General features: G+C 42.8%; 1 protein-coding gene across 3 annotated transcripts in view; it reads left to right on the forward strand.

Moving 5' to 3' along the window:
- Positions 1-1,116: 1,116 nt before the first annotated feature.
- Positions 1,117-12,687, forward strand: part of LIN9 (lin-9 DREAM MuvB core complex component) — a 40,223-nt gene continuing 28,652 nt past the window's right edge. For 2 of the 3 annotated variants that reach the window (XM_086745491.1, XM_086745492.1), the window contains exon 1: positions 1,117-1,195. In XM_086745491.1, the coding sequence (XP_086601617.1) occupies positions 1,117-1,195 (79 nt within the window). Of the gene's footprint in view, positions 1,196-8,641; positions 8,718-12,687 lie in introns of all 3 variants that reach the window. The other variant, XM_086745493.1, reaches the window with a different exon arrangement.

Here is a 12,687-nt window from a genome sequence, read left to right on the forward strand (position 1 = left end):
GTCCCAAGATACACATTTCTGTGTTTTGCAGAATTCTTGGTTTCACCTAGATGTTTTTAAAGCGATACAAACAAACAAACAAACAGGCATAGCATCCATTTTGCAATACAGCATGGTGCTATTGGGAATATGTTTTTCAAGATGTAACACTGACTTAGCCTTGACTAAGATATACTGTTAATTTATTTTGGACTTCAATTTGCATTGTCATATTTTTAAAAAAAAAAAAAGGAATTTTGATTGGTTAAGTATTAGTAGGTACTGCTCAAGACATGTAAAGAGTGGTCTATAAGCACTGAAGGTGCTTGTGGTTTACAGTATCTTCGTGCTTAGATTTCTTGATGCAGCAGCTTTAAAATTCACTGTGGTCGAGAGACCGTGGGGAAGCAGGTGAGCAAGCCACCTCTGCTGCGTGCAGAAAGCTTGCAGCCGTGATGGCTGGGGACTGCGTTAGAGGGCTGACTAAGACAAGGCGTTTGTTAGGCCGCCATCAGTGACTTTGTTGGCTCTCTCCCTGGCACTGGGTGGGAACAGGTGAGACCTTGACCTTCAGGCCTTGGCCTGGGGGAGCGTTTCGGCGGGCTCTTCAGGAGGAGGGCCACAGGGCATGGCTACAGGGCCAGGACTGGCCATGCTGGGGCTTCTATTTTTATTTCTTATTCCTCCTGAAGGCTCACCTTTGCACTCATTCTTGTCAGGCAGGGGACAGCTAACAGTGAAAAGCAAGAGATGAGGAAATAAGTGCAGTTTAGCGAAGAATTGTCGTTTAATGAAGGAAGAGGGACAGAACAGGGGGCACGATTAGAGAAATGAGACTGGCGCGGCCACTTTGGACCAAGTGAGTCTGCCACCCCCGACCTGGCCGTCGGCCGTTCCCCCTCAGGCTCCAGGCGGCCCGCGGAGGTGCGGGGGAGGAGTGCGCGGTTTCTGTCACGGTCGCTGTCTCCCTCCCCGCCGCATGCAAGCGGAGCGGCGCTCGGCCCCCCGCCGCCCCTTCCCCTCCGCCGCCGGCTCCTCGGGGCGGCGGGCGCCCCCCTCAACGGCGCACGCGCCCGCCCGGCGCCGTCCCCGCGCGGCGGGCACCGCCTCGCGCAAGGCCCCGTCTCCTCCCCCAGAATGCACCGCGCCAGGCAGCCTTTGAAAAAGCGGCGCGGCTCGTTCAAGATGGCGGAGCTCGATCAGCTGCCTGACGAGAGTGAGTAGCGACCCGTGCCCCCACCGCCCGCCCGGCACCGCCGCCCCCCCGCCCCCGCTTCCTCTCCTCGCCCCGGCGGGGCACCCGTGCCGCGCTCCGCCGCCGGGCAGCCTCCCTCCTTCTCGTTGTGGGCGCCGCGCGGGGCCGGAGCCCGAGCCTCCTCCCTGGCAACCGGGCCGGCCCGGCTCCCCCGCCACCCCTCGCCCCGCCGCCGCTGCCCCTCCCGGGTGAGGCCCTGGCTCAGCCAGTAGTGCGGGGTGAGCGGCGGGCGAGGAGCTTCCTCCCGAGGGTGCGACCCCCGTTGCTCTCGAGGTGTTGGGGCTGGGGCCCCCCGCCCCGCCCGGGTGAAGCGGCGGGGCTGGCCGGGCGTCACCTGCCGGGCGGGTGGCGTGCGGGGCGGGAGGCGGGCGGCGAAGGGAAGGGAGGGGAGGACGTGAGTGAGTGAGCGTGCAGGGCAGACCTGACAGCCTGCCCTGCCTGTGGGGGCGAGGGCAGTGCGGGGAGGGAGCGTCCTGCCTCGGGGAAGGGGCGAGCAGCCTAGGGCTGCTGTCCGTTCTGCCCTCCTAGGGGGGAAGGAGGGCCTGTGTATCCATAGCATGAGCTGTGCACAGTGTGAGCACCTCTGACGGGCTGGGGGGGCTAGGGCATGCACACTGCATCTAGGGGGCACTGACAAATGCAGAGGGAAGAGCTCAAAGACCCTGCATTGTGTTGGCAGTAGCTGAAGGCTAGCTGTATAGGAAGAGAGTGTGAAAACATATGCCTGCATACATACAGACCTATAGGTCTATGTAGGGTTTGTGTGAATGTTGTTTGCAATGCATATGAGGATTAGCTAAAAACATAGGTATAGATGAGAAGGATAGACATGTTGCTGTATATGTGGATTCATGCACAAGGTAATTGAATGTTATAGATGAGGACGTTATTTAATGTAGAATGCGTCTACATGCTACCTTGATGCAGGTGCGTATACAAAGAATGCAACAAAATTTAGGAAGACCAAGTTTTACAAGTGAATAATTGAAGGTGCTGGTGTACCAGAACGAAAAACTTGAAGGGTGATAGGAGCACCTAAAGAATAAATCGGTCGTGTTCCTATGTGCTTTCTTTGTGCTCTTTGGCAGCATTGTACGTAACTGGTGGGACAGTTTCTGTGTGCTGTGGATTCCACATTAATTGTGACCATGTGCCACAAGACACCTAAGCTGCTTGCTGGAAGAAAATAGCAAGGATTCCTTGATAAACAGCAGTGGCTGAACTGGAGGGTATAATTGAAAAAAATAATAATGATTTTAGCCCTTTCTGTACTCTTTCCTGTACAGTATTACTCTTTTGCTTCTAGTGATACACTAAGCAGCAGTAGTGATCCTCAGTCTGAGGAAACCACAGGACAGAGAACAGCATGAAATTAACAACTGATATTTATCATGTGCTCTCATAATTGCTGTATTTTAAGTTCTGGCACTTACCATTGAAGACAGCACCTAAGTAAAGGAGATCCAGAGGATGACAGAGGAAAGGGTGGATTTTGTGTGAGGAAATTTTTAAGGCTGAGACGGCTTTTGTCTCAGAGATGGTGCACAAGGTGGGAATAATGAATGAGGTGGAAATAATTGACCTAGTGTGAAGGCATTGCTTAGATAGAACGTATTTGCACAACTGTATACAGACGTAAGTTACGCATATGGACACTTGCAGATGCTACTTGTGTATAACTTGGTTCTACAATTTCGCTGTGGTTGTTTAGAGAGTTATTTCAGTAAGGAAAAGGTAATGTGTGAATACGCATCTGTAAATTCACAAGAGTTCTCTGGAGAGAAATATATCTTGTTGGAACTGCTCTATGGGGTAGGGTAAGACTTGGTAGAGAAATGCCCCTCTGCTCTCTGTAGATACTATGAGCTCTACTCTTCTGAGGAGAAAAATAATTTTATTTTTCTGTGGAGATTTAGTTGTATTGATCTGCATGTGGAATCCGTTATCATTCACTTGATTAGAACGCAGAGGGCATTTACTGGGGAATGGGCTTTCTCCTCAATGGCTTTACCCTGTAGCCTTGTAGATTACATTGACAATAGTTACAACATAGTGGAATTTTGATAATGGCTTCAGCTTAGTGGTTTTAAGTCCTTGTAGAAAATTAGTCTGAGCAATTACTAAATTATTCAGTGATTTAGGAAAATATATAGATTAATAACCATTTCTTTTTCAAAGTTATTCTGACTGTTACTTTACAAAAAAAAAATAATTACTTTTGGGACATCCAAGAAGCTTTAAATTCCTTTCAGAGTCTGTCACTTACTATCTGTTGTTGTTCTGTGTAGAGCTCTAGCAGAACTGGGCTTACATAAAGCATTGTAAAACTTTAGATGAAACCATAAATAGGTCCCAGGCTAAAACTGGGGCATTTAAGTCATTTCAGTAAATGTACGTAAACCAAGGTAGGCTTATATTTTTGGCGACACTGTTTTGCGCATCGCCATGAACATACCAACTGTTCTGTGTAAGAAGATTCTCAGAGAGAAATGATTCAAAGTTGAAATCTTGCTTCTGGTTACAGTGTGTGATTTTTTGTTGTAATTCCAACAACTGTCGGGAGAAAAAGTGGTTAATATCCCTACATGGCCAGTGTCATTGTTTTAACCAGATGAATTTATAAAGGATCATTTTAAATTAAGGATAGAACTGACACTCTTAATTTGGTACAGCTCAGTCCTGTACACTGTACCATATTAGAATCTGATTAATATAAGTCATGGACCAACTGAGACAAATGTAATTAATAATTAGCAGCATTTTATTGGATCTACTTTCCCTCTTCACTAGAATGGACAGCGTTTAAGTTACTGTTCCTGCTTTTGCCTTACCCATCTTCCAGGGAAGGCATCATGTTTCAAGAAGGTAACATAAACTATGAAAAATAATTTTTTCATCTCTTTGCCACCTTTATATTGCCTGCAGTGGCAATCAGGAAGTTTTGACAGGTCTGTTGCTTCACCTGTAACAGACACTAGAGTAGTGTGCGTGACTTAGTTTCACTCAGGATTGTGCTATAATGCTGACACTTGCCAGCAGTGTCATTGTTACAGTATCTGCTCGGCAGGTGAAGCAGACACACACTGCGTGTATTTGTGGAGGTAATAGGCTTCTGCTGTGCTGACTTTGCCCCTAAGGTTTGTATTTAATTAAGTTTGGTGCAGGTAGGGGGTGTTTTGTTTTTTTTTTATCAAATAGAGAGGGATCTTCATTTTTTCCTCTGGTGTTGGTGAACTGCTAGAAACATGAAAGTTTCAAAGAGGGTTTGCCTTGTGCTTTCATTCTTATTCTTTCCAATTTCGGTGAACTGGATGTTTTCAAATTACACTGTAACTATCACTACACATAGATAGTTCTTTCACTTCCAGTCCTATACTTAAAATGAAGGTATAAACTTAGTCCTGACTGTTTTAACCTTGACTTCATGCAGGTTTCAGTCTGCAACATAATTTATAAGGGATAATAACAGTAAGCATTGCAAAATTGTTCTTGGAATCTTCCGTAGAGGTATAAAAGCAAGTTCCTAAAAAAGTTAGAATAGTTCATGACTACCAGACTTTCAGACTTATGTATAATCCCTGTGAAATTTTTCCAGCATATTTTACAGTAAAGTAGTAGACCATAACCAAATTTTCACGTAAAAAGAATTATAAGTAAACACGGCTTACTTAGTGACAGAAAAGCTGAAATTTTGCAGTGTGATAAAAACCATGCAGTTTCACTTTCAAATTGGAAATCTGATTAAGTGGAATTTGTCCCACAGTCGGGCAAGTTCTACAGTGCAATTGGGCAGTGAATACTCCTTGACCCAGAAGGGAGATAAATTTAATGTCTCTCACAATATGTGCTTATTTTATCTGCCAGAGTTACTACTGTTCCATTCTTCTCTGAAGCTGACATTCTGTCCTTTTGAAGTGGCTAAGAGCGTTCACACTGACAACCTAAAAAATAAAAAAAAATGGCAGTGTGTAAGTTTACATGCATTTCTTGTAGCTGAGGCCTTTTCTTACTAGTGCTGCCAAGGGAGAGGGATATAGTAACCTGGGGTGGAGCAAAGTTCTGTGAAGAAAGAACAATTCCATGGCAAATCCTCTATCTGAAAAGTTCCAGGATATTAAAAGGTCCCAATTGCAGAAGTATTTCCAATACTAATAATTTGATTTGTATTTGGGAGACAAAATGGTTTCTGCAGATTGTTGGGTTGGTGCCCAATGAGTGACTAATTTTAGTCAATGCATTTTCCACCCCCTCTCCCCTTGTCTCCTGGTAATTTTGCAGTGGAGGTAAGTAGTGAGCAGTTTTACTGCTGCAAGCCAGATAGCTATGGCTGTCTGTCTCAGCAAAGGAAACCAGTTGATTGTATTGGAGCATACATAATGCTGCCCTGACTCTTGCTACTAGTCATAGCAGTCTTATTTGTGAATTACTCTGTTATGAAGTACACACAGTAAAGCTGAGGTGAGACTTTGCTAAAACAGACAACACATGCAAATGTGACTAGAAGACTGTCCTAGTCCTCCTAGAGGCAGAGCTCTGCAGGCAACAGCACAGGCAATGGTGCGTCTTAGTGCGTTCTTTTGTACAAGCGAGTCTGAATGAGCAGGATGCCTGGAATCAGCTCTGTAAAAGTGAGAGTGAGATGCCATTTTTGATAGAAGTGAAAGCATGCTTAGCTAATTAAATGATCATCGGCACGGGGCTGCCGCCACGAGTAAACCACTGAGCTACGGCTGAGTGCCGTGTTTCTGTGTTGTATGTAGACAAACATCAACAAGTAGCAGGCGAAACAGAGAAAGAAGCCAGACTGTAGTAGTGATAGGTTTCAAAGTGTTAACCTTTTACAGTACAAGTACTGAAAACTAGTATATTGCCAAATATCATATACTGGTAGACTTTGCTGGTGCTGTTTCCAGGGGCCAGTGTTTCAGGACAAGCAGAGGAAGGGAAGGGGGACAAGGATCTTTCTGCGTGGCCTTTTATCCTATGGACGGAGGCTGCAGCATAATGGTGGCACTTTATGCAGAAATTGTTGTCTTTACCTCCAGCACAACCTTATGCTGTGGTTCACAGGTGCCCTGCCCCTGCATAGCTAGTTGCTCTACCTTGACACTTTCCTGAATGACTGGAGGAGGGATGTGGCACACCTCTTGATACTTTGTTTTCCAGTCCCAAGGGGTCATGAACCTAGCACTGCTGTGCTCTGAGGCAAAAAAAAAAATCAGCAGAACTGCATGAGATTACAGCATTTGGGAGAAGGCTCAAGATTAGTTTAGTGGCTGCTAAGTAGTACCCACAACTAATAATTTTGGGTTTATTTGTGCTACATAACTTTACAATTTTATGTTACCATGGTATCAGAGTATTGTCCATCATGAGAATGCAGTGTTTCAAAAAGAGGGCTTTGGTATTGTGGTTACCTTCTGCACAAGTCCTGTAAAAGGGTTCATGTGGCTGAAAAACTGACTTCCATCAGCAGTTAAATTAGGATTTGGAAATACACAAATGACAGTTTCTTAGTGGGTTCATAATATGACGTAAATAGTGATTCATGCCTGAAGTGAGAAGTTATTGTTCCCTTATTTATTTATTTATTCACCTCTTCAACAAGCCCAACATTTTGGGGAAGCTTAAAAGCTACCCAAAGTCACTTTTTCCTCTGATACGTGCTTTTTACTTTCTGACCTTCCCTGAATAAGCTATCCTTTTAGTGGCCAATTGTTTGAGATGCTTCCTCTGCTGAAACAACTTGTGCCTTGCTGGTGTAGATGAATGATCTCTCGGAGGGTTCATGACCCAATCTGTAATAAAGGCTCGCGTTTTTCCCTTCTCCATGAGTTTCCTCTGTCACAGCATTTTTAGTGCCGGTGATGTAGTTTAATTGCATAGATTTTTTTAGGTAGTCATGCAACCAATGTTAAAATATCTGCACACCTGTGCAGAATTTAGACAAAATAGTGTAATGATCTGGAGAGGAAAGGCTTTACATTATGTCATTGCTTATTTGGATCCTAGAATATTCTGTATTGATTTAGATATGCCCCTTTGTGCCCACATGTTAGTAAAATCAGTAGTTATGAAATGTCCCTTATTTTTCAAAATTGTAATCAGCTATTATAAATTCATTACAAAAAAAAATCTGAAAACACTTTCACAAATGCAATGTGCTTGTCTGTGTTTCTGTTTTAAATTTTAAGATAAGCTGTTGAGAAGCTGTATTTAAACTGCTTTGCTTCTTGTTAGTACTGAAAAATATACATTAGGGCATCCACAACTGCCCATATTGAATTGCAGTCATACTCCACCTCTTTTAGAATCATAGAATGGTTTGGGTTGGAAGGGACCTTCAAAGGTCATCTAGTCCAACCCTCCTGCCAGGAGCCAGGGACATCTTTGACTAGATCGGGTTGCTTGGTCAGTTATAGTATTTTCAAATGGGAGGAGGGAATCAATGCTTGTTTTTAAACTTAAACCTGACTTTAATTTTTAAAAAGCAGAAAAGCTTTTGTGTTTGTTTTCCCATGCCTCAAAGCTTATCTCCATGTCAGAAATACTTTTCGCAGGGCAAACCATCAGGGTTCCTTTTGCACTCTGTTCATACTTCTTGCAGAGCACTTAGAGGATGTTTTTTAGATTCTTTTCATGATCATCCTCCTTACATGCTCCCTTGTGCTCGGAGAAGGAGGTTGGGCCTAGAGGAATAATTCCTGGCTCCACGGGTTCAGGACTCGGGGAGCTGTCCATCTGCCGGACTCGCTCTAGCAGCCGCTGAAACCCATCGGGTCTCTAGCTAGCCTAGCATGAAAACATCAGGGTCCTTACCATGCTACACTTGGTAGACTTAGGGTTATTTTAATGTTGTTTGTTTGGTTTTTTTAAATTCAATTTTACATTGACTTCCTGAAAATTACTTATTGCAAGTGTTATAAAATGCATAAATACACTTATTCCTGACTCTTAGTTACTAATGAGCTTCCTGTTATCATACTATTAAATGCCTCATAAGCTAGAACAGAGGTTGTTTTTTTTTTTTTTACTGCACAACTGTGGTGCACATTTTTTTTTTAATTTTTTTTTTTTTTTTTTAGGGCCAGAAAAGGCCATTATTACCATCTTACATTCTTCATTAAGTGTGCTAGGGTATTTGGATGTGTATCGATTCCATGCCTCCTTTTTTAGCTATGGCTGTCTCTTTTTAAAAGTAGATGTAAACTTGGTTTAAAGATTTTTAGTGATAGGGAACCCGACATGCCTTTTCTTAGTATAGTTATATAAAATCTGTTAAACTTTGTGTTTATTGCTAACTTGAACTTATCCAATGTCATTTTCTGACAGATAGATCTAATTATGCCTTTCCTTGTAAAAGAAGGCTGCAGAGCTGTTTACTGTCTGAATTATCTTCCTTTGTAGATACTTGTGATCAGTGCAGATCTTGACCTTCTTTGGGAAGAACAGGATTGGAGTGTCTTGACTTTCTCGCAATAAGGCATGTTTTTAGATCTTCAAATCTTTCTCCTAGCTCTGTTCTGAATCCTTTCCTGATTTTTCAAACTTAGTCAAGTGTGAACACTGTGTTCAAGTAATTAATTTACTAACAAGGTATGCAAAGCAATACTCAATGGGATACTAAGGCAAGGCTAAGTTAATCGTACAGTTTTCACTGGAATAGTATGCCAGTGTAGGCTTCTGAAAGCAGGCCTTCTAATTCCTGAGCTACTGCTACGGTGAGCTGGCTGTACTGCTTCCCTAGGTTGAGGGTTTTTTTTACTCTCAGCATTAAGAAAGTCATCTCCTTGATCCTCTGAACCTGGAGGAGCTGGAAGGGGGTTTTGTTTATAATACCCTAAATGATGCATAGGCCTTATTTCTTCCTTCCCACCTATTTGTTTTTTAAGTGTTTGATGTTTGTAGAAATGAAATCTGTGTCATTGTCATAATAGGTATTTACATTCAAGTGTGTATGTATATCCTACTTTAATCTCTATGTTTATAATTAAAATGCTAGTTAAAAAGACTGCTGATGATTATATATTTGTTATTCGGAACAGGAGTGTACAAAATTACTGGCATTTAATATGAGGCTGGTACATTATACATCTAATAATTACTTTAACTAAAATTTTGGATAGTTTTAATAAACTTAATCTATCCTGGATCACTTTGCAATTTTTATAGCTTCTGAAATGTTTTTATCTGTATTAAATGTTGGTTGGTTTTTATTGTAACACATTACTGCCTAGAAGTTCGTCCTAGTTTCTGGTTTTGTGGCCCTGGTAGTACGTACAATACTGCCAAAATAAATGGAAAAAGTAGGGAGTGGTACCATATTCCTTGAAGTCTGGTGATGTTGCAGGTAGCCCTTAAAGTGAATATAAAAGAACTTTACAAGAAAACCCATGCATCACATTGTTGTCTTTAAGATAAAATTAAGCATACAGACATCTTCATTGTCATTTTAATACCCTACATGTATTCTAAGGCTTTAAGCTACAGAAGTTTTGGTGTTAATATTTTTCTGCAACTTGTTACATTAAAATAGCTTAGTTTAACTTTGAACTTGCCTAGATCAGGAATTTCTTATTTGCACACTTGTATTCCTAAGTGAAGATGCCCTTTCCTGGTTATGTTACTTTAGCTGCAGGTTAAGTGAAAACAAATGAGCAGCCTTATTCTAGCATGCATCTGTTGAAGTTTAACTATCCCATGTGGAAAAGTCACTGGCAACTAATGCTGTTTTGGAGTGGTAGTCCTATAAAGCTATCAGGTAGCACAGTAACATTCTGCTGTCCATCACTTCTCTAGCTCATGTTTCTGATGCCAGTCATCTAGTGCCCTGCTCTGCTGACACATCATCAGTGTCACAGGTGAAACATCTGAGCTTGATGGTTAGCAAAGGATCTCAGGCACTTCAGCTGTGAGATTGACATCACCTCCCATATAAAGCTTTGCTGCCTCTTGCTTGCCTCTTATTTTGTTTCCATTGTTGATGTACTCACCCTTGAGTGAATGGATTGAACTTGGTTCATATGAGCAAGATGGTCAGAAAAAGAGGAAAATTACTGTTCAGTCTTGCAGATGAAGTGCCTGAGATGTGATAGTGATCCATTCTGAAAAGCCGGCATATCCTCCATTTGACAATCCTAATGACCGTGCTTCTGCCTCTCCATCGCCAATAACATGTACTTTCCCCGTGTTATTAAACTGCATGAACTCATGAAGTTCAACAAGGCCAAGTACAAGGTCCTGCACATGGGGCTGAGTGGAGAATGGATTGAGAGCAGCCCTGAGGAGAAGGACTTGGGAGTGCTGGTGGACAAGAAGCTCAACATGAGCTGGCCATGTGCGCTTGCAGCCCAGAAAGTTGGCCGCATCAAAAGAAGCGTGGCCAGCAGGTCGAGGGAGGTGATTCTGCCCCTCTACTCCACTGTGAGACCCCACCTGGAGTACTGCATCCAGCTCTGGAGCTGCCAACATAAGAAGGATGTAAACCTGTTGAAGCGAGTCCAGAGGAGAGTCACAAAGATGATCAGAGGGCTGGAGCACCTCTCCTGTGAGGACAGGCTGAGAGAGTTGGGGCTGTTCAGCCTGGAGAAGAGGAGGCTCCAGGGAGACCTTGTAGTCGCCTTCCAGTACCTAAAGGGGGCTTATAGGAAAGATGGGGAGGAACTCTTTAGCAGGGCCTGTTGTGATAGGATGAGGGGCAATGGTTTTAAAATAGAAGGAAGCAGATTCAGACTTGATATAAGGAAAAAAAAATTTTACACTGAGGGGGGTGGAACACTGGCACAGGTTGCCCAGAGAGGTGGTTGTTGCCCCATCCCTGGAAACATTCAAGGCCATGTTGGACGGGGCTCTGAGCAACCTGATCTGCTTGGAGATGTCCCTGCTCCTTGCCAGGGTGGTTGGACTGGATGGCCTTTAAAGGTCCCTTCCAACCCTAACTATTCTATCATTCTGTTAATCGCTGCACATGTTTCCCACCATCCCTCATGTTAATTTGGATGGGACACTAGTTCTTCACTGTTCTTGCTGTTACTGTTCAGGACTGCATTCTTGGTTGATAGCAGGGTACCTATGTATTTATGCAAGCACAGTTTACAGTATCTGATTATCAGTATGAAATTAAAAAAAAAAAAAAAGGCTTTGATCCTGTGATACGTTTATTGTAGAGCTTTGTTACAAGAGCTGAATCCAATGTGAATCAGGTCATCATATAAGCATGTTCCTGTACCAGTCACTGTTAGGCCTCCAACCTGACAGAGGTGATATGTCAGAAAATAAACATGCAAGAAGGGCAACAGTACAGCCCAGGTTTGTCACCTTCATTTTTTATTTGTAATCTCATGTGTTAGCTGTTGTAGATTTGAGCAGCTTGGGAGGTACTAGGGTAGAGGCCCTCTAAAACAACAGTGAGTCAACTTACTGAACGTTTTTTTAACACATGGCATAATTAGATGGCAGCAAACAAAATATTATGATGAAAAAGTAAAGAATGTAGCGGGGTTTTTGCCATTGCTGCACCTGTATTCTCTTCAACAGTCCACCCCAAACCAAAATGCTCTGTTCCTCTGGAGAGGGACAATAATTCTTTTTTTTTTTTTGGCTCTGATATTCCCTGGAATGTATCCTCTTAGATACAGGACAGCCATAAGAAAAGGAATTTACAGACCTTTGGAGTCAGAAATGTTCTTGGAGCTGGAGTTCCAAAGGGAAGCTGAAGGAGGGAGCGGGGAAAGTGAGGAGGAGAAGAGGATACGATGCAAGAAGTAGTGTTTGCAATAGTGGAACATAACTGGAAGGATAAAGTTGATTTGAGAGAAAAACATTAATCTGTAGAAGCATTGTTGTATAGAAATATCTTTCGCCTCTGCTAATGTAGTTGCTTTAAACAGCTCATTCTTAGAGAGACATTTGAAAATTCCAGAGCGTGAAAATGGTGATCAGGCTCAGTTTTGTCCTTCCTGGCCCCAAAGCACTGCAGAAGTCGTATAGATGCAGTGGAAGGGGAGCAGGGAAATTTTGATGGACGCATTACACAGTTTGAACAGTTCAAGCCAACTAAGGATCCCGTCTCCATTTATAATATCTGAATCTATCTGACATAAGGAGGTTCCACCAGGGGGCAACTAACTGTCCATCTCCCTACTTGTGAGCCAAGCTCAGAGAGCGTGAACTACTGCTTTAATGAAAATTTTTGACATTGAAGAATTTTCAGTTGGTAGAAATAATTAAAAAAAAATGTTCATTACAGTTTTCTTATCAGTTGTATAATATATTTGCAACTGCATCAAACAAGCAGACGCATGGAAGTATGTAGTTTGGACATAAAGCTTGTTCAGAACTTGCTGTGTTAAAGAAAAGTACGTAGTATCAGAAGCTGTTTTGTAGATGTGAAACTAAAGGAAAAAAAGAAATGAACATACTTTCAAGATTTATTGGGTAATAAACATATAATG

The sequence above is a fragment of the Chlamydotis macqueenii genome, chromosome 3, assembly GCF_036417535.1.
Source record: "Chlamydotis macqueenii isolate bChlMac1 chromosome 3, bChlMac1.mat, whole genome shotgun sequence".
NCBI lineage: Eukaryota > Metazoa > Chordata > Aves > Otidiformes > Otididae > Chlamydotis > Chlamydotis macqueenii.